This window comes from Saccopteryx leptura, chromosome 2 (assembly GCF_036850995.1).
Source record: "Saccopteryx leptura isolate mSacLep1 chromosome 2, mSacLep1_pri_phased_curated, whole genome shotgun sequence".
In the NCBI taxonomy this organism is placed as follows: Eukaryota; Metazoa; Chordata; class Mammalia; order Chiroptera; family Emballonuridae; genus Saccopteryx; species Saccopteryx leptura.
In genome coordinates, this window is record NC_089504.1 from 262,469,345 (window position 1) to 262,496,782 (window position 27,438).

At 38.9% G+C, this 27,438-nt stretch overlaps 1 protein-coding gene across 4 annotated transcripts in view; it reads left to right on the forward strand.

Annotated features, from left to right (window-relative positions):
* RALGPS2 (Ral GEF with PH domain and SH3 binding motif 2) overlaps positions 1–27,438 on the forward strand; it is a 139,471-nt gene that overhangs the window by 46,454 nt on the left and 65,579 nt on the right. For all 4 annotated transcript variants that reach the window (XM_066361622.1, XM_066361620.1, XM_066361623.1 and 1 more), the window contains exons 5-8: positions 13,015–13,098; positions 16,069–16,158; positions 20,641–20,733; positions 23,866–23,992. In XM_066361622.1, the coding sequence (XP_066217719.1) occupies positions 13,015–13,098; positions 16,069–16,158; positions 20,641–20,733; positions 23,866–23,992 (394 nt within the window). The remainder of the gene's footprint in view (positions 1–13,014; positions 13,099–16,068; positions 16,159–20,640; positions 20,734–23,865; positions 23,993–27,438) is intronic.

A 27,438-nucleotide genomic window follows, 5' to 3' on the forward strand; every position in this document is an offset into this window, starting at 1 on the left:
GTAGGTAGAACTGTATTTGGGTTCATTTGGCTTCATCACTTTAGTGAAGGAAGTAATAGACTTCGAGAGGCTCTGAAGCTTTTTAATGGGAGAATGGGAACGAGATACTGGGCTTCACAACTTACTCTAGTTGTCTTTTCACTTATACTTTCATTTTATGACTCTGTAATATGACTATGTTAGACACTTTGGAGAGAAGAGGGAATCGAGGAAGGCTTTTTTGTTTTTTTTAAAGGAGACTGGCATTTATTATGCATCTGCCCACTGTAACCATGTATTATGTGTACACAGGGAAAGGCTTTACTGGAGTGAGTTGTGACACCCAGGGCACAGGCGGGTGAGCTGTGGCGAGTTTATAGCAGGTGCACAGCAGAATGTGGGTGGTTGAGTGCAGGCTAGGTGGTTAAATGCGGCCTTGAAAGCCATTACTCACAGAATCTCCAAGACTACATTACACCTTGCCGCATAAGCAGGACTTTGTCATCGGGTAGAAACATGTTCTCTTGTTTATCATGAGATAGTTAATGTGAGATGTGAAGAACAAGGTGACCCCTGGGTACCGACCTAACCAGGACTGTTGCAGCCGCTCCATGTTCTCCCACATTCGCTGCCTCTCTCCCCTCCTCCCCCTCCACACAGCCGCTGTCCAGTGTGGATCTGGTCATTCCCGGGTACCTAATGTCTTCCTCTACAAGGACATTATGTCCCTCAGCAATAGGTGCCATTGCAGGTTTTACATGTTTGATATAAATGCTACCCTACCTTTTTGTCTTCTTAGTATGCTCTTGATGAGTAGTGTCTGTGCTGATGCGTGCCCTCAGGGCGTTAGTTACTGAGCTGTAGAGCTGGGGCATCTTCAGATTGGTTTCCAAATGTTAGTTAATAGGTCAAAACTCTTGCTGTTGAGAAATTTAACAAAAGATTGTTTACGCCATAATGACAGCCAGTCTAATGGATTAATCTCATTTATTAGCATAAAATGGTATCTCCCTCATTATGTAGTTAGAATACTAGTTTCCTTAAAGTATGAAGGAATTCTCCTAAAAAATGAAGGGATTTTTTTGTTAAAATTTTAACAAAATATTATGAAAAGATGGTGGTTATCACTGAATCTGGTAACTTTATCTTCATGTTTTTGTCCACTCTACCAATGTTCAAGTCTCTTGTGTTTATATGTGCGTGTGTATTAAACATAAAAAGCTGTGTGTGTGTGTCAGTACTTGATGAAACTGGGAGATCTTTAGTTAAGTTACACCAAAACTATTTAAATCAAAGTTCATCATTATGTGTATATATCCATATATAACTGTTTCCCGTGATGATGTATTCACATTTTCTGAAATAAAATTTATACTAAATTTGAACTTCGAAGAATAGACTGTGAATCCAGCTGTGTGGTTTAGTGATTTCAGGGGCAGGCCGGTGAGTGAACCACCCAAGCCTCACTCAGTTTTCTCTACTAGAGGCAATTTCTCAGTTACCTAGAACTCATTAAAATATGTTTCTCCTGTTTGCAGTTTCAGTTCTCTAAGTAGGACCCTATAAATCTTATTAGTTTGTGGAGTTCCGACTTGAATTCCCAAGTCTTTTGTGTCAGGCAGAACTTAACTAAACTTATTCTTGACTTTCAGGAGGAAAGGGTCAACTATAAGAGGCACAGTTGTTTTCTCAGTAAAGTTGCTTATCTACAATGTCCATTGTGCCAAATGTATTATATTTCAGAATTGCTCGAGGAAAAAAAGAGAAAACTTCCAAACCTTTTATTTCACTGTAGAAACTACCTTATCTTTGAAGTGTGAAAAATTATTTTTATTATATAGGTACTGACCTCAGTCATTGAAAGAATACTGGCCAAACAAAATCTTTAAGAGCAGATATGAATCAGACTTAATGCTAACCCTGGTTTTTCCCCAACCCTGTATCACACTTGAAATTACCTCAGATTAAAAGAAGACAAAGGAACAGATTTTGATACTTGGCTTCTTAGGGATTTTTTTGTTTGTTTCTTGGTAGATAAGAATGGAAAAACATTTACAAATGAAGCAAGTTTAATATTAAAGGAAAATTCACGGGTAATTTGAAAAAATAGTAGGATTGTAATTACATAGAAAAAATGTTTGCTTTGGTACTAGTTTTTCAGGTTCCTGGTCTGAGTGATTTGCAGTCTCCCCATGTTTAGTACCAATCAGAGACCGACATGTCATTCTTTCCCCCCTCTCTTTATCTGAACTCTTTCCCCTGTTCTCCAGAAACTTGGCTCTGCTCTGCTCCCTGATGTGTCTCCTGTGCCTAAGATAACACCTGTTCGGTATTTGACTTTGATAAGTGACCATTCTGAAGATTTGTACTGTATAGATCACAGGCATATCATCATCCATTGTTTGTCATTTCTGCAAAAATCTGTTATCCAGACCAAGAATGTGACTTTTAGAGGTAATAGTCTGTCTATGGAAACACGAGGGTTTTTTTTTTTTGGGGGGGGGGTGGTCTGCCCACAATTCAGAACATTTTCAACTTTCTTCCCTAGTATGAATTATTCAAAGCTTAGTAAGAGCAGAAGTTTAGCTTAATGGTTTTGTGCATTCATTAATTTCTAGGGTGAATTTTCTGGTATCTAGCTGAAGCTCAGCTGACTAGTTTTCCTACATTTCTTGTGTGTGTAGATTTCCCCAGTACGGGTTCTCTTTTAACCCTGAAGGTTTGTTTTCTTGTAGAAAGCTCTTACACGTTTAAAGGGTTTCTCTCCAGTGCGTGTCCTCCTTCAGGGTTGATGAAGCACTTACTGTATTTTGAAGGTTTTTCCATGTTTATTACAATCATAGGTTTTTTTCTGGTTTTATTTTGACGATTAATGACTTTTCTGGTTTTATTGTGATGATTATGACTTTTCTGATGCTCTATAAAGCTTGTATTTCTTCTGAAGGTGTTGCCATGTTTATTACAACAGTGGGGTGTTTTCAGAATGAGCCTTACGTTGCTTATAGCAGGCTGAGTTAGCACAGCACACTGCTAGCAGTCGAGTTTCCTCACCAGTCGCGGTCCCGTGGGGCTTCCGTAAGTCTTACATACAGAGGGAACTGTACGTTAGTCAGGACATTGGATAATGTTCGCCCCTCTTGGGAGGTTCTCAAGTATTCGTGAAGTGACAGGCTCTGACTGAAAGTCCTCGGGCATGTATTCCATTCAGAGAGGAAAGTGCACACTTTATTTGTTCTGGTAGGTCAGTGCCATAAGTCATTTAGATGACGTCAGTACACAGATGTTCAATACAAAGGACCGGTAAGGCCTTCCTGCCTGACTGAATGCACTAGAGATTGGGGGAGAATGCTGGGTAAATGAGGGAGAGAGCACATGCTAGAGAAGCGGTTCTCAACCTATGGGTCTCAACCGCTGTGCTAGAGGATTCTGAATCTCATGAAATCATTGTTGAAAAAACGTTCAATTGGCAGTATGTAGAAAGAGCTTTCTCCCTGCAGACTGTCTTATGTAAGCAAAAGGGACTGTAATCTTGGTAACATCCAAAGTTCCAACATCAGGAATATCTTGTTCAGTGAAGGTTATCATTGGCACTAGAGTTAAAATGTAAACAGTTCATGAATGTAGTAAGAGATATGAAAAAAGCAAAAGACACTAGAATTGAAGTTTTTCTTGGAGACTGGAATAAACTGATTGTTCCATCAGAGGCAAGGCCAGCTCTTGGACCATGTCACATCATTGCTGTTCGTCACCATGATCTTCCTTAATTCATGGTGAGGCTGGGCTTGGATTAGAACTCGAGTAGGTGCAGAGAAGAATTGTTGATTAGGGGAGTAGGTATGTGTATATATAACTGCTGCCCTTACCTCCCATCTCATGATAGAGGCGGCTTTAAGATAATGGGAGGAGGGAGGAGGAGACAATGTGAGTACATCAGAAAAGAGAAGTGATAGTTTTGATTTAACATACTATATTGGAGTTACATAGTTTGAGAAAGAATGCTGATTTCAAAGCTTATTCTGTTGGTCAAAAATACAGGAGTCATAGTGAGGACTTCATCTGTGGCTGAAACTTCTTTCTAAATAGCCATGCAGGCTGAATGCCAGTGGATATACTATATCCCTTTAAAGCTTCCCACTTTTAAGCAAGATTACCTCAGCAGTTCTTGCCATCTTGTGAGGATGTCCCCTAACCCCCAGCATCTGCAGCCTTTTGCAGATTTCATCACTTTTTTCTGTTCATCCTTGATCTCTGTCTACATGCTGGTTTATATTGGCCTTTTCTCTTCTTCTATCTATAGGTATCCCTCCAACATCACCCTTAGAGCAGTCCTATTAAGAGTGTTGGAACCTACAAGATGAAAGTTAGAGCAAGAATTTGACTTTACAGAACAGACCTACAAGATATAAGAGAAACTGTGGCCCCTGTGAAATTCATTAATTCTTTCACAGGGTAGGTGGTCCTCAGTTGTGTTTGCCTTCCCACGTGCTTCTAAAGTAGCGCAGCTGGAAATCGGGCTTCCTGGTTTCATGGCTCAGAATGAGTGTTCTTTCACTTAACACTTTTAATGACCATTCAGAAATGGACTTTCTGCATGTGAGTTACTGTCAGTATTGTAAAGTATCTGTACCCCAGATGCTGAAAAGTACCGTACCTCACTTCCGCAGGTTTACGTAGGGACACAAAGTCCAGATGAATTTTAAGGAGTTTGATTAAAGAAGATTTATTAAATATGCCAGCCGCATATGACTAACACGGAGCATTCGCAGACCCGAATCCTGTGCGCCAGGCACAGCCCTTGTGGCAGGTTATATACCTTTGCTCACACACACACAGGGTGGTGGGAAAAGGATGAGGGGGATGGGACACAATTCATTAGCAAGTTTACAACATTTGTCTAGGATTCATAAAAAACATTTTTACACATCAAAAATTATAAGGTAACACAATAGCCAAAATGTTATTCTATATATTAAAAGATATTCCTAAATTTTCTAGTGTTCATTTGCCATTCCTTTGTTTAGAGATATGTACATTAATTATATGCTTTCAGGAGGGGCAGGGTGGTTTCCATGGTGCCAGGGGATTAATGCCTGCGAATGGCTCATCAAATAAGAAAAGGTTTTTTCAATCTCTCTCTTCCTGCACCTGGCTAGCTATTTACCTGCTTTCTTACAGGTGTGGGGGAAGGGAGGGAATTTAAATCTCCTTCCCCTCTTCATTTACAAACAATGCTATTGGCCATCCTGGAAATCACACAAGTGTAAAAAATCATATCTACAAAATCTCTCTGCACGCCTAGCCCAAATTAATAAAATGCTCTTTAAGCTTCCTAGTAGAAGGGAGCCTCCTACGCAGTACGTTTCTGCAAGCCAGGAAACTTTCACATTTCTTCTCCCTCCCTTCCCCAAAGGAAGGACGGGACAGGAAGCCTGACCTTTCCTCCTAAAATATCAATATTAATTTTGCAGCTTTTAGGTACCTTACCACATCAGAGGATTTCTCTTCACTGCCTGGTTTTGAAAATGTGAGTCAAATCCATTCGAACAGATTTTAAGAGGCATCATCAAAGCTGCTCTATTTCCTTGAGCCTTTGCTAAAATGGAGGCTTATTTACAAAGTGGACTCAGCTCAAGTCAGTCCCGTTCTTAAGTCAGACCCTTAAGAAAATAACCTTTGAGGCCCTGGCTGGGTGGCTCAGTGGATCAACATTGACCTATTACCAGAGTTTGCGGGTTCAACCCCCGGTCAGGGCACATACAAGAAGCAGTCAATGAGTATACAACTAAATGGAATAACTAAGTGAAACAAGTTGATGCTCTCTATCTCTCTCTTCTTCTCTCTCTCCCTTAAATCAATGGGAAAAAAATGTTAAATCCTTTAAGTCACTAAGTTTACTTCAACTTTTTGGTGTCTATGGGAGATGTTTTAGTATAAAATAATTTTTATTTTTTTTTTGAGAGAGAGAGAAAAAGAATAAGGGGGAGGGGAAAAAGAAACATCAACTTGTTGTTCCACTTAGTTGTGCCATTGATTGCTTCTCATGTGTGCCCTGACCGGGGCTCAAGCCAGCGACTTCTGCGCTCTGGATGACGCTCTGTCCACTGCACCATGGCCAGGGCAGTATAAAATATCTCCTGACCAGCGTACTCTGTGACACTGGTAGAATTTATTTCTTAGATTGTATTCCCATGTCACTAGAAGAAGATCCTAGAGTATGAGACAAAAATAGATAGAAACAAAGGAAAAAGCTATTATTTCCTCACAGAAATTTAGTGGCTGTTGAGAGGGGGAGTTGGAGCAAGGCAAAAGGTCTGAAGGCAGCTTACTTAAGTGCATGTCAGGTAGAAGAAGTAAGTGGCCCAAGTGTTCCATGCAGTTTCAGCTTCATAACCCATTGAATGGGCTGTTGTTATTGTTTAACATTTTCTTTTGCGTTAATTACAGATTCATAGGAAGTTGCAAAAAAATAATGTGAAGTCTTATTTACTGTTCACCCAGTTTTCCCTGTAGTTACATCTTACAAAAGTAGAGTTTAGGGCATGCCTGTATAGTTCTATGACATTTTGTCATACATGTAGGTTTGTTTAACCTCCACCTCAGCCGAGATACAGAATGATTCCAATACCAGAAAGGTCTCTCCCTTGCGTGCCTGCTCCTTTCAGATACACCCGTCTGCTGTCCCCCTCCCTGGCATCCTCATCTCCTGGCACCCACCTGTCTGTTCTCCATCTTTATAGTTCTGGTGGCTAGTTGTGTTAGACCAGGGGTTGGGAACCTATGGCTAATGAGCCAGATGTGGCTCTTTTGATGGCTGCATCTGGCTCGCAGACAAATCTTTAATAAAATAATAATGTTAAAAATATAAAACATTCTCATGTATTACAATCCATTCATTTCCAACTGCTCGTGTTCGGGGTTGCGGGTGGCTGGAGCCAATCACAACTGTCCTTCAGGACAACACCAAATTCTTATTGGATAATGCTTAATGTACACGGGTCGTTGGAGGTCAGGAAGTAAACTTCCCTCCTTTTAATCAAGTAGTCAAGCTAATTGCAGAAACCCTTTTGATGGAGAAGATGGCTAAAAGAAAAAAAGATGAGGAGTATCGTACCTTTCAGCAGGAATGGACAGAGGAATTCACCTTTGTGGAGAGAGCAGGTTCTGCAGTGTGTCTAATATGCAGTGATAAAATTGCATCGATGAAACGGTCAAATATAAAGCGGCACTTCGACACACGCCATACTACATTTGCATCGACATATCCAGCGGGAGACAGCAAGAAGAAAGCCTGTCAAGAGCTACTGTGCAGAGTACAAGCTAGTCAGCAGCAACTCCATGTTTGGACCCAACAAGGTGACTGGAATTCGGCTAGCTTTGCTGGTGCTTTAGCAATTGTGAGAAATAGAAACCCATTCACAGATGGGGAGTATGCCAAAACATTCATGCTTGATGTTGCCGATGAACTTTTTGACAACTTTTCGAATAAAGACAAGATAATCAAACGAATAAAAGACATGCCTCTGTCGGCAAGAACTGTTCACGATCGTACCATCATGATGGCAAATCAAATTGAGGCAACACAAGTGAAGGACATAAATGCAGCACCATTCTTTTCTCTCGCTTTGGATGAGTCAACAGACGTAAGCCATTTATCCCAGTTCAGTGTGATTGCAGGATATCCTGTCCGTGACACACTATGTGAGGAAAGTCTTGCTGTTTTGCCTATGAAAGAGACAACAAGAGGGGAGGATTTATTCAAGTCTTTCACTGAGTTTCCTAAGGAAAAAATCTACCAATGGATAAACTTATTTTGGTGTGTACTGATGGTGCTCCGTGCATGGTGGGGAAAAACAGAGGATTCGTAGTGCTTCTTCGTGAACATGAAAAGAGACCCATCCTAAGTTTTCACTGCATCCTACATCAGGAGGCACTTTGTGCTCAGATGTGTGGCAAGCAGCTTGGTGAGGTGATGTTGCTGGTCTTTCGGGTGGTCAACTTTATTGTTGCCTGAGCTTTAAATGACCACCAGTTTAAAACACTGCTGGATGAAGTTGGGAATAATTATCCTGGTCTGCTTCTACACAGCAATGTGCGTTGGTTGTCAAGATTGGCTCCAGCCACCCACAGGGAAGAGGGAAGGTGCTCAGCCATTTCGCGGCTTGTCTGAGCGAAATCTGGACTTTTTTCTTGAAACGAAAAACGTCCAGCATCCTAAGTTAGCTAACACTGAGTGGCTCCTGAAGTTCTCTCATCACGTGGACATGACTGAACATCTGTACTAGCTCAGTGTGAAAATGCAAGGCGTTGGAAATACAGTCTTATCCCTTCAACAAGCAGTGTTTGCATTTGAAAACAAGCTGGAACTCTTCATCGTGACATTGAAACAGGTCATTTACTACACTTTGAAAAACTGGGAGAGTTTAAAGATGCATGCACAGCAAGTGATGCTGCTCAACATCTTGATCTCCAGCAGCTAGCGGGCTTCACATCTAATCTCCTGCAGTCATTCAAAGCACGCTTTGGAGAATTTCGTGAGCGCACTCATATTTTTAAGTTCATCACCCATCCACACGAGTGTGCAGTGGACAGCGCCAACCTGATTTATATCCCCGGTGTCTCCATCAGAGATTTTGAGCTACAAGCTGCTGACCTGAAGGCCTCAGACATGTGGGTGAAAAGTTCAAGTCACTGAATAAAGATTTGGAAAGACTTGCATAACAGCAAGCAGAGTTGGCGAGCAAACACAAGTGGGAGAAATGAAAAAACTTCAACCCACGGACCAGCTATTGTCAAAACTGGAACGCGCTTCCTGTCACATACCACACACTGCAGTGTGAGAGTATTGCTGTACTGACAATGTTTGGCTCTACGTATGCATGTGAGCAGTCTTTCTCACATCTAAAGAACATTAAGACCAACCTACGATCACGTTGAATGGATGGAAGTCTCAACGCCTGCATGAAGCTTAACCTCACCACGTATCAACCAGACTACAAAGCCATCAGCAAAACCATGCAGCCCCAGAAGTCGCATTAATGGTAAGAAGTACTTTATTCATCATTGGTTAGCAACAGCATAACGTTATTAAAAGGAATTCAGAGACTTGTACTTTAAAAGTGTTGGTCTTACATAAAATGCACACATTTACTTGTATTTACTGTTAAACATATTGTATGGCTCTCACGGAATTACATTTTAAAATATGTGGCATTCATGGCTCTCTCAGCCAAAAAAGTTTCCCGACCCCTGTGTTAGATGGACTAGTCATATATATTGTCTCAAAGGGGAGAGATTTTCTAAAGCAGAAACTACCATCTTAAGTAGTTTTAAAAAAAATTTTGTTTCTTATTTTCTAATTATACAGTTCTTCCAAATGGAGAGCTTCAATTGAATTTTAATCCATTTGCTCCCAAGTAATGTGACTACAGATCGATTCATTCTCCCCCACCCCACTTCCAACAGAAATTTTCATTAAGTTAATGATGTTGAAATGTTCCAAGAATTAAACTTTTCAAAACCTCCTAGCATTTTTTATTTGAGGAATCACAAAAGCTTTAAAAATCTTTTAATGTAAAACATAAAGCCATGAGTCACCAGTACCTTTGTCTGGGTTTTTTATTATAATAAATTATATAATGATGAAGATAGGATCAAGGGAGTTGGTATGGACAAAGCACTAGAATAGTGCCTGGAACATAGTGATCTTTAAGTTGGTGTTAACTTAGTTTTATTACTGCTGTAAAGGTGTCTGTTCTCAGTATGAGAAGGACTTTTTTAAGCACTACATCAGTAGATTAAATCACACAGAAAAGGTCAGATGTGTTGCCTACTTTGAAGAAACAAAAACCAGGCCTTCATAGGCACTTCATGTGAATTGGTAAGATGTGTACGTAGGTCTTCTTCTAGTGGTGGGTTTATAGGCAATTCATGGCCCCCCACTTCCCATTTCTCTCTATTTAACAAATGTGTTTCAACATAATTGCTCTTACAATTGGGGAAATTACAGTAATGATATGTATAAGGGGAATTAACTACATCCAGTTTTTTTTTTTTTTTTTTTTTTTTTTGTATTTTCCTGAAGCTGGAAACGGGGAGAGACAGTCAGACAGATTCCCGCATGAGCCCAACCGGGATCCACCCTCCACCCGGCATCCACCCTCCACCCGGCATCCACCCTCCACCCGGCATGCCCACCAGGGGCGACACTCTGCCCACCAGGGGGCGATGCTCTGCCCCTCCAGGGCGTCGCTCTGCCGCGACCAGAGCCACTCTAGTGCCTGGGGCAGAGGCCAAGGAGCCATCCCCAGCGCCCGGGCCATCTTTGCTCCGATGGAGCCTTGGCTGCGGGAGGGGAAGAGAGAGACAGAGAGGAAGGAGGGGGGGGTGGAGAAGCAAATGGGCGCTTCTCCTGTGTGCCCTGGCCGGGAATCGAACCCGGGTCCCCTGCATGCCAGGCCTACGCTCTACCGCTGAGCCAACCGCCAGGGCCTAACTACATCCAGTTTTGATAAGACTATTGCGTAGTGGTATTATAAATAATTCAGTATTTCAGGTGTGCAGTTAAATCTCAAAGCCTTAAAAAAATTCATGCTTTTTGACCCAGTGATTTCACTTGCAGGACTCTATTTTTAGGAAATGATTGGAAATGTCTGAAAATGTACAAGGATATCTGTTATTTATAACTCAGACTTATAGTAGGAAAATGAAATATGCATTATGTGTAAAGCTCTATCATTGAGTTTGAATTCTATGTCACATGTCTGCGGTAAATGATTTGATTAGTTTAACAGCAAGTTGATAGAGACACTTTGGTCATAGCATTAATATAAATTTGGAAATTGTATTGGTTGAAAGAAATTTAGTATTTATGGATTTAATTTGGGAATTTCCCCCAAAAAAAGAATTTTGGGAATTTTGTCCTAAAATATAAATATGCTGTGATTTTTTTTTTATAAATAAATTTTTATTTTAATGGGGTGACATCAATAAATCAGGGTACATATATTCAAAGAAAACATTTCCAGGTTATCTTGTCATTTAGTTCTGTTGCATACTCATCACTCAAAGAGAGATCGTCCTCCATCACCCTCTATCCAGTTTTCTTTGTACCCCTCCCCCTCTTCCTCCTCCCCTCTCCCCACCCCCCGTAACCACCCCACACCTGTCCATGTCTCTTAGTCTCATTTTTATGTCCCACCAATGTATGGAATCCTGCAGTTCTTGTTTTTTTTCTGATTCACTTATTTCACTCCACATAATGTTATCAAGATTCCACCATTCTGCTGTAAGTGATCCGATGTCATCATTTCTTCTAGCTGAATAGTATACCATGGTGTATATGTGCCCCATCTTCTTTATCCAGTCTTCTATTTTTTTTTTTACAGTGATTAAAAGCCTTTAAGCAAACTCTTGGCCAATACAGCAAGAATTCATAAAAGAGTAGTGTCCTTAACATGTTCACCAAGTCCAAGTTGGCCCCATCACCATGCCAAATTCCTGAAAAATGCAACCCAACCACAGTTCAGTCTGTTAGGAGCTGTCACAGGGAGCAGGAGTCCAGGAAAAGTCCTCATGGCACTGGAATTGTTGTCAGCATTCTATACTTTGCAGCTCATGTCCAAGTCCCAATGACTGCTGCTTCTAGCTGGTAATGATTCAGGTAGACTGGAAAGGCCAATATGCTGTGATTTTTAGGAGGAACAAAATGCTTTCTAGCAGATTGATGATTTTTAATATAGTTATCACATAATGTCATTTTTATGTTAATGTAATATCTACCACTAAATATTTTTTGGCTGTGGTGAGAGCTACTGTGAAGTGAGCATATATATATATATATATATATATATATATATATATATATATATATAGGCTGAGGACCAAGTAATTTTTTTTTTACTGTCATTTTATATTTTTCTTCAGTAATTTTAAATTTGAAAATTTTAATCTAATTCTCTATTTGGAAAAAGTAATTTGTATTTTCAGAGCATTTACTCCTTGTCTACTGTGTTGAAACAATATCTCTCTCCCCTCAGTATTCCCATCTCTGCTAAAAACAGCGCCTGTCTCAGGTGATAAAAACAGTTCAGTTGCCAAACAATGGAGCAAAACCCCAGATGGGCAGAACATCACCCTTTTGGGGGCTTACTAGATGGATCCATGCAAGAGTCTGTCTCTCTTTCTCCCCTGCTCTCACTTAATTTAAAAAAAAAAATGAAGAATGGGGGGAGGGGAGAAAGAAGCATTCATTTGTGGCTTTTCTTAGCTGTGCACTCATTGGTCACAGGGTATGTGCCCTGTAATGGTATCAAACCTGCAACCTTGATGTTTTTGGATGATGTTCTAACCAACCTTGTTAACCGGCCAGGGTGAGATATCTTGTAATATGATATGAAAATACATGATTTTTATTAGTGACAAAGTCATACATATTGCAAAGTCACTCATAATTCTGTAATCTGTAGCCTGTATTTATAATGGAAAGGGATGTCATTTCAGTTAGAGGTTATTGTGAAATACAAATTTAATTTTTTACATCCAATTTTTTGAGTGGTTTGAATTCTATTGACAGACCCTGTGGGGGGTCAGGAACCCCTTTATTAGAGGTTTCTGTACCAGGAGTCCTGGCTGTCAGTGGAAGAGTGAGGAATGGAGAGCTGGCCGGAAGTGTGAAGTGACCTAGGGGGCTTGGCCACTAGCACGCTTCCCTTTGGGCTGTGGGGTGCTCAGCTTCCGTGATCTGTGGATATTTCCTCTTAGGAGTCAGACCTCTTCAAAGGAGGATTCATCAGCCAGCCTACAGAGTAGAAATCCAGCCATCTGTGTTCTCATAGACAAGTAATTTTGCCCTCCTGTATTCTGCTAATAAAATTTTGCTTTTATTATCTAATTGAACGGTTATAATGATACATTCCTATTAAATAAGACAGTTCTAGGAAGGGACACAACTGTCTTGAATGTTTTGAAACCCTTAATATGACAAGAAAGCCAAGCTATTTCTTGAATTAATATTTCATTTTCAACTTAATTTTCCAGGAGCTTTCAAGTTGTGGGTGGAATAAAAAAGAAAAATACAGTTCCGCACCAAATGCAGTTGCCTTCACAAGGAGATTTAATCATGTGAGTTGCTGATAAAATTGTGATGTTCAGTTTCTGAAACATCATTCCTCAATATATAATTTTTCATAAAGAAATAGTTTAACTTTTTACATCCGTTCTGGAACCTTTTTAGCCTCTATCTCTTCCAATACTGTCCCTCTGCATACTGGGGGTTTTTATTTCTGTAACTCCTATTGAAAATTTGTTGGAACTTGACATTTTTTCCTGCTTGTCTTAGCCTTTCACATGTTACATCCTATGATCCCTTTGTACTCGTTCTATGTGATTTTCTCAGGTCTCTGTTTCAGTTCACAAATTCTCTTCAAAAATGTCATACCTGTTTCAACTGTGTGCTTTTACACCAAAGTCCACTTTTTTCTTATTTTTTAAATTTCTTAAAACATTTTCAACATTTATTTTATAATTACTATATTTTATAATTATTATACTTTATATATTATATTTTATAATTATTATACTTTATAATGTTATATTTTATAATTATGCAAAGTCCCTGGAGTACTAAATCTCTTATTTCTACTGACCCTTGTACACATGGTTTATTTTCTTACACATTTAATTTTGGATTCTGATGAAGCTTTCTCTTTGGAGCTTTAGCTGCTGCCTAGGCTGAGAGTATGTCCCCCCTGAGAGACGTTTCGTCTGCTTTTGCTGGTTCCGAGGGCCGTCACAGACCTAGGACCGTTCTTTGAGTTAAATGGTTTGGCTGGGGAACATCTGTATGTACTTCTTTGTGCTGAAAGTTTAAACTCGAAACCAACTAAGGGCAGGTTACACGTTCTTAGGAAAGACTTTTCTCCTTCTGTACTCTCCTCTGCCAGTGGGTTCTAGGCCACCTTTTCACCAGAGTGTGGCCTTTATTTCTCTTTGTTTTGGACCTTTGGGGGAAATCCTTTATTAGCTATCTATTTAAATTTTTTTTTTTTTTTTTTTTTTTTTTTTAGCAAAACAGTCTGTTATCTTTGACATATGATTTCCTGTGGGTTTGTAGCCAGTAGTTTCTCAGGTTGCTTGGTCCACTATGTGCCCCATGTGGAAATAAGTTAAAGTTTTTAGAAATTAGATTAAATCATCAACAGGGGCAAGGACAAACATGTACTGAATTCCATATTTAAGCTATATAACAGTTATTCTAAAAATATTTCTGAGGTGGTTAGAATTTGTCATCACAATAAAAGGTTTTTTTTGTAAACAAACATATTATGTTACAGTACCCTGGCTGGTTTTCTCAGTGGATAGAGCATCGGCCCAGCGTGTGGGCATCCCAGGTTCAATTCCCGGTCAGGGCACACAGGAGAAGCAACCATCTGCTTCTCTCCTCTTTATCAGTCCCGGGCACTGAGGTTAGCTCGTTGGTCTAAGCATCAGCCTAAAAATAGATCAACTGATTTAAGCATTGGCCCCCGACGGGTTTGCGGGTAGATCCTGGTTGGGGTGCATACAGGAGTCTGTCTCACTATCTCCCTCCTTTCACTTAAAAAAATAAAATAAAAAAAATTTTAACCCAGTAATTTTATTAAATTGTATCTTGGTGTTGGTTGTTCTGGTCAGTATGCTTAGGTGGGATTGGCTTTAGCTCGGGCTGTCGACTGGGAAGCACCCACATTTAACCTTTCTGGCGTGGTGTTCTGAGCTTAGTTGGACTTCTTACATGGTGGCTCAGGGACCCAGGGAGAATGTTCCAACATGAACGTGACCTTGTCCTGGAAGTCAACATCAGTTTCTTTAGTCCTCTGTTCATCGAAGTACTCAGGAGCCTGTCAAGATTCCGTAAGAGGTGACATACAGCCCAACTTTCAATGAGAGGAATGATAAAGAATGGGTGATCATGTTTTAAAATCACCAGAATATTTGTCTGGCATTAAATTTAATTAAGTCAATGATCATGCAGTTTAGGTTGCATTCACAGTTAATTGCTAAAGTTGTTAAAATACAACTTTTGGTATATTTTAGAAGTAAACGTAATTAGAATCAGGGGTAGTTATTGCCATTAATAGCCCAAATATACAACAAATATGAAGATAGCTTCATAAAAATATGCATTTTGACAGTTTACTGATTAAAATTGCAAGTAGAATCTGACATTTCTCAGTCAAAATATGTAGGTGAAAAAATAGGAGGTAGTGAAATCTTTTGTACTAATATTTCTAACTACTTCCTGTTTTTATATTTGTATATCTTTGAGCCAACTGATAGTGCTTTGATTTTATTTTTATTGTACATGAATTAAAATGTTACATACATGTTACATTATATCATATGGGAAGCAAACCATTTTTACCAGCATAGAATGTTATAGATCTGTTCTGCCTTCTGATGAATAATTCTTAAAGTTTTTTAAAAGAAATCATGAATGTGGTTTCATTGAACTAGAAAGCACTGCATGATTTTTAAACTACAATCTTAATGTTAAGTGACTTGTATGTATTTTTCTTTGGTACTTTACTTCATTTTATTTATGCCACAGAACTGTACTTGGAATTTTTCACACTTTGTATTCTGCTTAGTGTAAATAAGTGGCATTGTGGGATCACACGACCACGGGAAACGTGCTATAAGGAGCACATTTTCCTGTGTCTGTTCTTAGAGCTTACCTGACGCTGCCTAAGTGTTTTGGAACACAGCAAAAAAAAATGCTTGTATTTGTATAGTGTTCATGTTGTATCACTCTGGTTTTATTGCATTCTCTTAGATCTTTTCCTTAAAATTTGTAATATTAGCTTTTACAAATTGAAAATGGTAATGATGTTGTGTGTGTGTGTACACACATATAAACATATCTATATCTGTCTGTATATATGACGTGTGTGCAACATTTGAAGATTGGTTATGTCCCGGTGGTGAGTCAGGGAAAGAAAAAGTATTGTTTTCAAACAGGTATAGGTGGTTCTTCAAGTAGCTTTTGTCATTAATTTGATCCTAGTAAGTAAAGAATCTTGCCATTCAACTATTTTTAATTTTTATTTGCAGGTAAGCTTTTGGGTTGTTAGAGAGATTCTTCATGCTCAAACATTAAAAATTAGAGCAGAAGTTTTAAGCCACTATATTAAAACTGCTAAGGTAAGAGAAACTTGTGTTTTTATTTTTGAGTTCAGCCACTCAGCACTGTTGTGAATATTTGCCCGTGGTACTTTATTTATTACTTATTGATGCTGGAGAGGAAGGCCTAGTGATGAATATGTCGAAGTTTTTAACTAAATGCTTGTTTTCTCTGGCTTTTATTTCTCTGTCTTCCTCTCCTTTTGTATCTCTTCTCCATCTCCTTAGAGTAGCTGAATTATATGGTTTATTTCAGTGTTTTCAGAGTCTATAATCATTGGGTCTATAATCTTCATACAGTATCAAGGTGGTTAACTCTTTCACGGACTGGCACAAAATTTCTGGCGGACCAATGGTTGAAAAACATTGATTTATTTGACTGGATAAGTAGACAGAGGTCAGATTATGGTCAGGTCCATTATAAATATTGAACTGTTCTGAAGGTGATTGAGAAAGCCTTACAGAATTAAGTAGGAGAGTACATATCACATCTTTGCTTTTGAAATACACTGCTCATAGAATTAGGGGATATTTCAAAATGAATATGAAGCGATAAATAATAATCCCCTAATTTTTGTGAGTATAGTTCACTCTGCCAGCCATGTGAGGAATGATAGGACTTTATTTTTGAAAGAATAGTATAAATGAGGATGTTAACCAAATAAGTTAATTGTGGGGCATAGGTAATAAATGCAGCAAGAGAAATGGAACATGGTAAGTCACACCTCCTGCTTATTTTCCTTGAACGTACGGAGCAATTGTATTCTAACATTCTGTGGCACTAGGTGGCAGAACTGGCCTTCTAAAATAAGATTTTTGCAGAAGTGTTGTAAAAAATTTAAAAACATTCTCTGTGGTATGTTAGGTAAATATTAGGTTTTAGCTAATAGAAATTCATAACTTTTCTCCATAGATTATGAATTTGCATTATTGTTTTCTGGTATTTTTGTTAGTTTTTTTATGGGCTTGTATATTTCATTCAAAACCACCAAATTTTGCCCATCAAACCTGCCATTATCCTTCTCGTGAAATAGTCATTTAATTCCAGTTCAGGCTTTTAGAATTTGAGTTATATTTGACAATGCTTGCTTTTATTCTAAGCCCTAAATTCATAATTTTTTGTCTCATGACAGTCTCTTAAATCCTTGTATTCTGACTCTGTGCCATCTATATTCAGTTTGTTAAAAAACTGAGCGTTTTTCTCTTCTTTCAGTAAATAGTATGAGTTAGGGTTCTCTGGAGACAGAAAAAATATATAAAGTATAAACCGCCTTAAAGAGCTGGCTCCTGGGATTGGGGAGCTGGGGGCTGGTGAGTCTGGAATCTGTAGGGCAGTAGAGTGGCCCCCCCACCCTGAGGTGGGAGCTGAGGCTGCAGTCTAGAGGCAGGGTTCTTTTTCAGTAGGAAACTTTAATTTTTATTATTATGGTGTTTCAACTGATTAGATTCAGCCTACCTAATTATGGAATGTAATCTTTTAATTAAAATTAACCTGATTATAGATATGAACCATGTATCTTCACAGCAACACCTAGATTCCTGGTTGAATAGATAACTGAGTCCTGTATAGCCTAGCCAAGTTGGCACGTAAAACTGATCATCGATAGACACAAAAGAATATTCATAAAATGTATTCACAGTATCAAAAGAACGATAAAGTGGGTACCCTTGTACCCACTGCCCACTTTGACTTCCCTGTCCCTCTTCATATGCAGTCTCCTCACCTCCCACTGCAGAAGGAACTGCTACACTGCATTTTGGTTGCTTTTCTTTTAATGTTTTATTACGTATGTGTGTCCTTGAATAGTATATTGTTGTATGTTTTTTACTTTTGTTTAAATTGAATTATTCTTAATACTTTTATACTTTTATAACTTGATTTTTTTACTCAGCAATGTAACTGAGTGGTTTTGGGTATATCTTTGTTGTATTCTGTCGTGTGCATATACCACAAATTATTCGGTATATTCTGGCTTGGGTGGTTTCCAGATTTTTGCTGTTATAAACACTGTTGCTATCAAGCATTCTTGTGTGAGTCCCTTGGTGCTCATGTGAGGGTGAAATATATAGGAAGATATATAGGGATATATAGAAATAGAGACAAAAGACAAAGTACCTTCAAAGAAAGTACAGTTAGACCAATAGCCTTCATTGACTCTAATGAGAATGAACATTTTCTTATATTTTAGTCATTTAGGTTTTCTTTCCTGAAATGTCTATTCAAGATCTTTGAACAATTTTTTATTATGGTGTTGGTCTTTTTTTATTTACTTTTTTTTTTTTTTTTTGTATTTTTTTCTGAAGCTGGAAACGGGGAGAGACAGTCAGACAGACTCCCGCATGCGCCCGACTGGGATCCACCCGGCATGCCCACCAGGGGTGACGCTCTGCCCACCAGGGGGCGATGCTCTGCCCCTCCGGGGCATCGCTCTGCCGCGACCAGAGCCACTCTAGCGCCTGGGGCAGAGGCCAAGCAGCCATCCCCAGCGCCCAGGCCATCTTTCCTCCAATGGAGCCTTGGCTGTGGGGGGGGGAAGAGAGAGACAGAGAGGAAGGAGGGGGGGGGGGTGGAGAAGCAAATGGGCGCTTCTCCTATGTGCCCTGGCCGGGAATGGAACCCGGGTCCCCCGCACGCCAGGCCGACACTCTACCGCTGAGCCAACCGGCCAAGGCCTTTTTTTATTTACTTTTATAATTTTTTAATATAACTGATTTCTAGTTCTCTATTATATACTTTGCATATATTTTTCTATTTGTAGCTTATCATTCATTACTCTTTCATGTTACCTTTTGATATAGATGTTCTTAGCTTAGTAATAGAATTTATTAATCTTCAATTTTTATTGTCTTATTTAAGCCTGTCTTACTTAAGAAAGCTTACCCAAACCTCTGAGAATATAAAAAATATCTTCTTATATTAATTACCCTTTGAAAGTTTTGTAGCTTTGATTTTATATTTCATTATTTAATCTATCTGGAGTAAATTTATAATATGTATGGATTATGGGTTCTGGTTCATAATTTTCCACAGATACTCATTCTGGCAGCGTTCTTAAAAATCTTTCTTAGAGCTCTCTTATTTGGTCTGGAAGCATCTTTATGTCACACTTGTTCTTGAAAACTGCTATTTCAGAGTAGAGTTTTTGTTTTTTTAATTAATTTACTCTGCTTGGGATTCCTTGAGTTCTGTCTTTGGGAATTAGTGTTTTTCAGTAATTTTGGAAAATATTCTGCCATAATCTCTCAAGTATTGTTTCTACACCATTTTAAAAAAAATATTTATTGATTTTTGAGAGAGAAAAAAGGAGAGAGAGGTACAGAACGATCAATCTCTTCCTGTATGTACCCTGACGGGGGATTGAACTGGCAACCTTTGCATATCGGGACGATGCTCCAACCAACCAAGCCATCTGGCCAGGGCCTACCCTGCTATATTTCTTATCTCCTAACTTAAATTAGATAAGTGATGGCCTTTTAAACTTATTTTACATTTTTTTTAACCCGAGGGCTTTCATGTTGCATTCTGGATAGTCCTTCATATGTCACCTTCATTTTATTCCAGGGCCATACCTAACTTCTCCATTTGTGAATTCCTGTTTTTCTTGGGTTTTCAGTTTCCTTTTTATCCTCCCTTTTTACTTGAGTTCATATTCTTTGAAACTTGATGGGAATTCCTTAAGACCTGAGTGAAGGTGGAACACCGGTCTGTGTTCCCCAGAGAGCCAGAGCCCCTCCCCTCGTCTTGGTTCTAACGTTCAGAACAGGCTTTTTGCCGTGGAGTCTCTTGGAATTGGGTGTGGACTAAGTGAGCGACTTTTAGATAGGGCATTTGAGACGTAAGTGTCTCCTAGTAGGGAGAAGTATGGGAAATGAGCAGTAGAGGTCAGGTAGTTGTCTTGGCAAACCGACAGGACCTATTGCTAGGTATAAGTTTTCTGCACGGGGACTGAAAAGCAAGGTCTGGTGCGGGGAAGCAGGTGAATGTCCGTGTGTGAATGAGAAGTGGAGGATAAGGGGATTCAGACAGGAGGGGGAGAGCCAGAGAAAGCGAGTTTGAACCCTAGTCCTGGAATGTTGGGTCTAGTGAGGAGGAAACCAGATCAGGATCAGGGGCACAGACCCTTTTCTTTTGTAAGACAGAGGCTTAGTACTATTTTAGTATAAGGAGGGAGACTGCTTGCTGGGTACTGGGCTGCATGGTCATACCTGGTAAACTTGATATGAGCCATAACTTGGCTTTTCTTAATATAATATATTACCCAACTAGAGGTAGATTGGTTCCCAGAGCTTGGGGCAACACCAGGTTAGAATGTGGAATTTCTACTGTGGGCCAAAAGCAACTTACTATAACATACAAAGTACTCGAAAAACAAATCTCAGCAGTGAGGTGATAAGTACTGGACACTACTAATTGCCTAGATTTTACTTGTTATTAATTCATCTAAAGTTTTTGGTATTGATGCTATTTATTTTTTATCTCTTCTCTTTTTCTTAAATCTTTAGAAACTGTATGAGCTGAATAACCTTCACGCACTGATGGCGGTGGTTTCTGGCTTGCAGAGCGCCCCGATTTTTAGGCTAACTAAAACATGGGCGGTGAGTATCCCTCAAGTTAATGAAAGGTTAACTTCCTGTCAGAAGTAAGGATGTATTAGTTTCTTTTGCAGTGCTTAGTAAGGTTCATATCATGATAATAGATAAGGATTTTAAAATCACTTTGTACTTTGTTCTTTGAAGCCTGCATTTTTCTCTCTCCTAAAGTGTTTCAGGAGGCTTGTCAGGTAATTTGGGGGTAAATTACAACGTGGCTCTTGGTTTCTGCTATTTAGGAAATCATTTTTGCAGAACTTCTTTAAGCATCTAGACCAGTGGTAGTCAACCTGGTCCCTACCGCCCACTAGTGGGCATTCCAGCTTTCATGGTGGACAGTAGCAGAGCAACCAAAGTATAAATAAAAAGATAGATTTAACTATAGTAAGTTGTTTCATAAAGATTTATTCTGCCAAACTTAGCAAAAATACGACATAAAGTACTTGGTAGGTAATTATTATTATATGCTTTAAATTTATAAAGCAAGGTTACTTCCCTACTTTATAAATCACCATTACTATAGAACCAGTGGGCGGTTAGAAAATTTTACTACTAACAGAGATACAAAAGTGGGTGGTAGGTATAAAAAAGTTGACTACCCCTGCTCTAGACAATATGGCCCTTCATATTTACTATAGGAAAGAGTACATACACAGAATTACATTTAATTGTGTAAAGATTATGCTTTTGGAAACTGAGGAAAATCTGAAGTCTAAGTTTCAAAAACTGTACTGACTTAGATTTCCATTATTTTTTCATCAGTCGAGTTTTGGAGTTTTTTTCCTCAGGAAGAGTGGGAAGTCTGAGAGTCAGCATGCTGTTATGCACTGTTGCTGTACTTCCTGACATTATGTTAATTGTGTTTGGTTGTTACCTTAGCAAGGTCAGGATGTTAATTTTGACTTCTGCAAATTTGTGCATTTTTATCTTTGAGTGACATGATACTGGCCTCAAGCTTTCTAGATATTTTCTGTTTAGATTTATGTAAGTAAAATTTTCCCTTTATGCCCTGGCTGGATCACTTGGTTGGTAGGAATGCCGTCTCCATACACAAAGGTTGTGGGGTCCATCCTTGGTCAGGGCACATTCAGGAACAGATCCATGTTCCTGTCTCTCCCTCTCTCCCTGTCTCCCTCCCTTTTTCTCCCTCCCTCTCCTATTCCTCTCTTTTTGCGTCTCCCTCTCTCCCTACTTTCCTCTCTCCCTCCCCCCTCTTCCTCTCTCTCTCAAATCAATAATTTTTTAAATTTACATTTAATTAAGTCTTTATATTTAATACTGCTCTTTAATGTTAAAAAGGATGGATTTTGTTCATTACATTTTGTACAAAAGATTAGTGTATTCTGAAGGACATGACTGACTGTAAAAAGCTTCTTTTTTCTTTAATTATTAAAATATAACTGTTTTTAGTTAGCCTAGTGTTGCTTTCTCTTTTCATAGTGTCTGTAGTGTCTGCAGAGACAGATGTTTCTCATGAAAACCAGGGTAGATTTCTATATTGGAAAATCATCAGTGTGGAAGAACTTACAGTCCTTTTATGTTTATTTATATTTTAGAAACACCTGGGTGAAGGGGTTTCCTACTTTAAAATTTATTTTTCATAATGATGGCCTTATTCTCTTTTCTTAATTTGAATTTCATGGAGGAATGGAAATGATTATAAGTATATAGTTATGAATTTCATCTTTGAAGTTTTAAGGAAAATAATTATACTCTAGTTTATACTGTGGTTTAGAAGTGACAAATATCTTCCTCCAGTTAGTTGTTATTTTCTTTAAAAAAATTTTTTTATTCTTTTTAGAGAGAAGGGGGGGAGAGAGAGAGAGAGAGAGAGAAGGGGGAGAAGCAGGAAGCATCAACTCCCATATGTGCCTTGACCAGGCAAGCCAGGGTTTTGAACCGGCAACCTCAGTGTTTCCAGGTTGACGCTTTATCCACTGCGCCACCACAGGTCAGGCCAGTTGTTATTTTCTTTGTGAGAGAGAGACAGACAGGAACAGAGAGAGGTGAGAAGCATCAACTCAGAGTTGTGGCACTGTAGTTGTTCATTGATTGCTTTCTCATACGTGCCTTGACCCAGGGACTCCAGCCAAACTGGTGACCCTTGCACAAGGCAGCACTGTGGGATCATGATCTGTACTCAAGCTGGCAACCAGGAGGTTTTGAACCTGGGACCTCAGCATCCCAGGTCGATGCCCTATCCACTACGCCACCACCAGTCAGGCTCCTTCCAGTTAATTTTTATTTTCCTTGAAAATATTTTTATTTTCTCCCTCATGTATTTGTATGGAAAATATTTTTTTAATTCAGTAAGAGCTCCATTATTAATATAAATAAAACTTTTGGTGTTTATATTAAATTTTAAAATATTTCCTACTGTGCTAGGCACTGTGTAATTGCTTGACATACAACAGTGAGTGATGTAGACAGTCCCATTCTTCCATAGCTAACATTCTATAACATTGAAAAACTGTAAATAAAAAAACGACATATCATAAATCATGATGAATGCTTTGCAGAAAAATAAAGCGGTGTCAGTGGAATAGAAAGGAAAGCAGGGAAGTGTTTCATGTTGTAATATGTTGTGAGAGGGTCTGCGATAAGGGACTGCTAGGGAGAGACCTGGAGGAGGTGATCGAACTGTTCAAGTTGGTGTCTGGGAGGAGAGAGTTCCAAGCAGAGGTTGTAGCCAGTGCAAAGGCCCTGATCATGTTCAAGCAATAGCAGGTTGGTCTGTGTTGACAGTGGAGTAAGCCAGGGGGTGGTTAATAGTAGGAGATGAGTCTGGAGAAATGGCAGTGAGTCAGGTATTGGAAAGGCTATTTTACTGATACTCAGGGAAGAACAGTGAGGGAGTGGGTGGGGGACGTGTTCTGTTTTATATATACCAAATTTGAGTTAGCTGTTATATTTTATGTACATGCCAGAGATATTATATTTCATAGTTAATAGATTTGGGTTTATCATCTTTAATAGATGTGTCTGATTTTATAATTTATGTATTAACAAAATATAATTACAGAAGGTATAAATTTGAACCTAAATTCAAATTTATAGTAACTACAACAACAACTTTAAGTCTTTGCTATAATAAAATGGGATTTGGAAATAACTTGGGCTCTTCTGTTTGCTTTTTAGTTACTAAGTCGAAAAGACAAAACTACCTTTGAAAAATTAGAATATGTAATGAGTAAAGAAGATAACTACAAAAGACTCAGAGACTATATAAGTAGCTTAAAGATGACACCCTGCATTCCCTATTTAGGTGAGTTAACATCACTGTGTTCATTATACCTAATCAAGAATTATATAAAATTCAAGGTATTTTAAAAGTATCTGTAACCTTTAAAGAAATTACTGGAATTAGTAAATTGAAAAAATTGACTAAGGGAATATGTTACCTTATTACCTGGAATGAATATTAAATTAGTCTTTTGCCTGTCAGATTTCTCATAGACGATCATTTTTATTAAAGATGGGCCATATGGTAAAACAATACATTTTCGCTATTTTAGTAATGCTTTTAAAGAATCAAACAGTAGTTTGCAATGAACTTTAATGCTGTAAAAATATTTAACATTAAGTAAAGAAATTGAGGAAGAGACTTTATTGAATTTATTTTTAACATCATGAGTTCATATTTTGTATAGTTGGCAGATATTTTGAGTAGTCTCAATGAGTGTTGGTATTACTTCTGTCCTGGAAAAAAATGAGTTGTTTAGCTCTGGAAATTTAGCTTAGTGCTAAGACAAACAGATCTGTATTTTATATATCACTTGACCAAGCATTGTTCTCTTTGCTGTATATTTTGCAGTGTTTATAAACTCCAAGAAGTATTTAAGCAATAACATTATAAGGTTATTTTCAACAACATATGAATAATGTTTTGTTAGGTGTTCAAATGAAAAGAAGTCTCAAACTGTGTCTTTTAAAATGTGTAAGACCCTGGCCAGTTGGCTCAGTGGTAGAGCTTTGGCCTGGTGTGTGGATATCCTGGGTTCAATTCCTGTTCAGGGCACATAGGAGAAGCAACCTTCTGCTTCTCCACCCCTCCCCCCTTTCTCTCTCTCTCTCTCTCTCTTTTCCCCCTTTCCATAGCCATGGCTTGATTGGCTCAAGCAAGTTGGCCCTGGGAGCTGAGGATGGCTCCATGGACTCCGCCTCAGGTGCTAAAAATAACTGGATTGCCAAGCAAAGGAGCAATGCCCAGATGGGCAGAGCATCACCCCATAGTGGGCATGCTTGTTGGATCACGGTTGGGGTGCATGAGGGAGTGTATCTCCCTGCCTCCCCTGCTCTCAATTAAGAAAAAAATGTGCGTGTAAATTTAAATACAGAAGATACTCTATATAATATGTATTGAGCATAAATTAACATAAGTTGGTTTGATCCTTTATAGAGAGTAATTAAATTGTAAATATTTCTTTCTAAAATCCCCTTTCCTGTCTTGTCTCCCCTCTGTCTTTTTTGTACTGTGCCTACTCATACTGGATTTGCAGATTGCTATTTTTGAAAGGAATAAAAAAAACCTCATTATTTGTTCAGGAGATGTTACAGTGTCATCTTTGTAGTCCTTACAATACCAGTGACTCAGAAGACAAAGTAGAGACAAAAGCAGTTGATACACTCTCAGCCACAATAGAGCATCAGCCTTAGTTTGCAGAAGAGAACTGAGCTCATTAGGACACTGGGCCTCCTAGGATTCCAGTGGGAATTGGGAATGTTGTGCATCTTGTGTCAAAGGCAGAGTACCCCTAAACATGGTATATCTCTGGCGGCCACAGCCCACCAGAATCCTGTGTCCTGTGTCTTTGATAAACAGTTCCGGGCCATGTGAGCACGACTGTACCCGAAAGGCTCTGAGAGACATTCTGCATGTGTCCGCTTTTTACTGTTAGCCTTGGCTACACCAGCTCTTGAAAATATAATTTGGGGGAGAAGAGGAACAGAGGATTTTTAAAATATCATCTAAGTCTTGTATGTTCTCATGATCCATAATCTCCCTTTCACTGTCGCCGTGTGATTCTCTTTCACTTCATACCTAGGCGGGTAAAAAAAAAAAAGTACCCTCTTCCTCCTCCTTTCTTTTCTTGCTGTTTTCTTTCACTTGGCATGCTGGTGTCTCCCTCTTCACCTGTGGGAATTTCCCCAACAAGGTCACCGCTGACTTCCTAGTTAGAACATGTAATACCTAAGTATTTCTCAAGCCTCATCTTAAATTTGTCGGGTTGGTGCTAGTTGTTTCTGCTTCTTGTGAAATTCCCCATGTGTAGCACCAGTCTCCGGGTTTACTGTCTGTGCTTGTGGCTTTCGTTTTATTGGCTCTCCTTTCTCTGTCTTAAATCTGTTCTCCTAGAGGTCTAAATCCACATTTTTTCTTACTCTTGACACTCATTTGAAGTGGTCTCATTCAGACTTCTTCACAAATCACCCAATGACTCCCAGATCTAGACTAGACCTGTATATCCTCTGTGTGATTCCCAGGGCCTGGTGACATCTTAGGTACTCAGATAGTGGTCGCAGGAGATCTCTTTAGCTAACGCTGATTCTGCATGTCCATCTTTCCCCTACTTATCCCCTCACTTCATGTACCAGTGAGCGTATAGCATTGTCTACGCTACTCCACCACCCTGGAGACTTGGAACTGGATTTCTCCTCTTCGACCACTTCTGTTCTCTGTTGAAATGAGATACATATTTTCTGAGGTTACCCAATAATTAGAAACCAAAGGGGGAAAGATGGCAAAGAGCTGAAGTTATATCAGAGAGTACATACACTTTAGTACCTACATAATTTTATATATTGGCAGTCCACATGTACATATTCATCCCTGTGCTAGTTTGTGAAGCATCTGAGACTGTGATATGATGGTACATTTGGCATAAATATTTGGTAGACCTGTGAAAGGAGAAAGACATGAGTCAGATAAATTACCATGACTCAGTATAGCTGGTGTCCAACATGGAAATCATCTTTTTAGTGTAGGACAGTTTTGTTTAATTGTGTAGCAAATCTTGACTTGAATGTATTCTATCGAGATAGATACACTTGCTTTTCTTAGGAAAATGTAAAGCATTTTCAACTTATACAGCTGTGACTACTTGATTTATTTATGTCATAGACACTTGGTTCTTTTTTTCATTCCTGATCTTCAATACTCAAGTGTATCCTGTTAATATTTACTTTATTCATATGTTGCTCTAATCTAAAATGAATTAAGACCATGAATTCTGAATTTATGGTAACTTGTCTTGATTTTAGAGTCTTTTAGCACTCATAAAAAACTAGGCCTTCTGCCTGACTGGTGGTGGCGCAGTGGATCAAGCATCGACCTGGAACGCTGAGGTCGCTGGTTCAAAACCCTGGGCTTGCCTGGTCAAGGCACATATGAGAGTTGATGATTCCTGCTCCTCCCCCTCTTCTCTCTCTCATCTCTAAAATGAATAAATAAAAAAAAATAAAAACAAAAAAAAAACTAGGCCTTCTAAATTGCAAAAAATGTCAACATTTATGACATGATGTACATTTGATAGGACAGAACCTGCCCTGAAGACATATTTGAAAGATAGTGCTCATAATGCAACTTGGTGGCTTCGGCTTAACCGTCCCTCTGCAAGCATACAGAATTGTCATAATGCTACCTTTATCCGTTATGTCTGCAAAGGTTCTTATGGGAAGAATATGTCAACCAGAGGAATCGGTAGTGCCTAG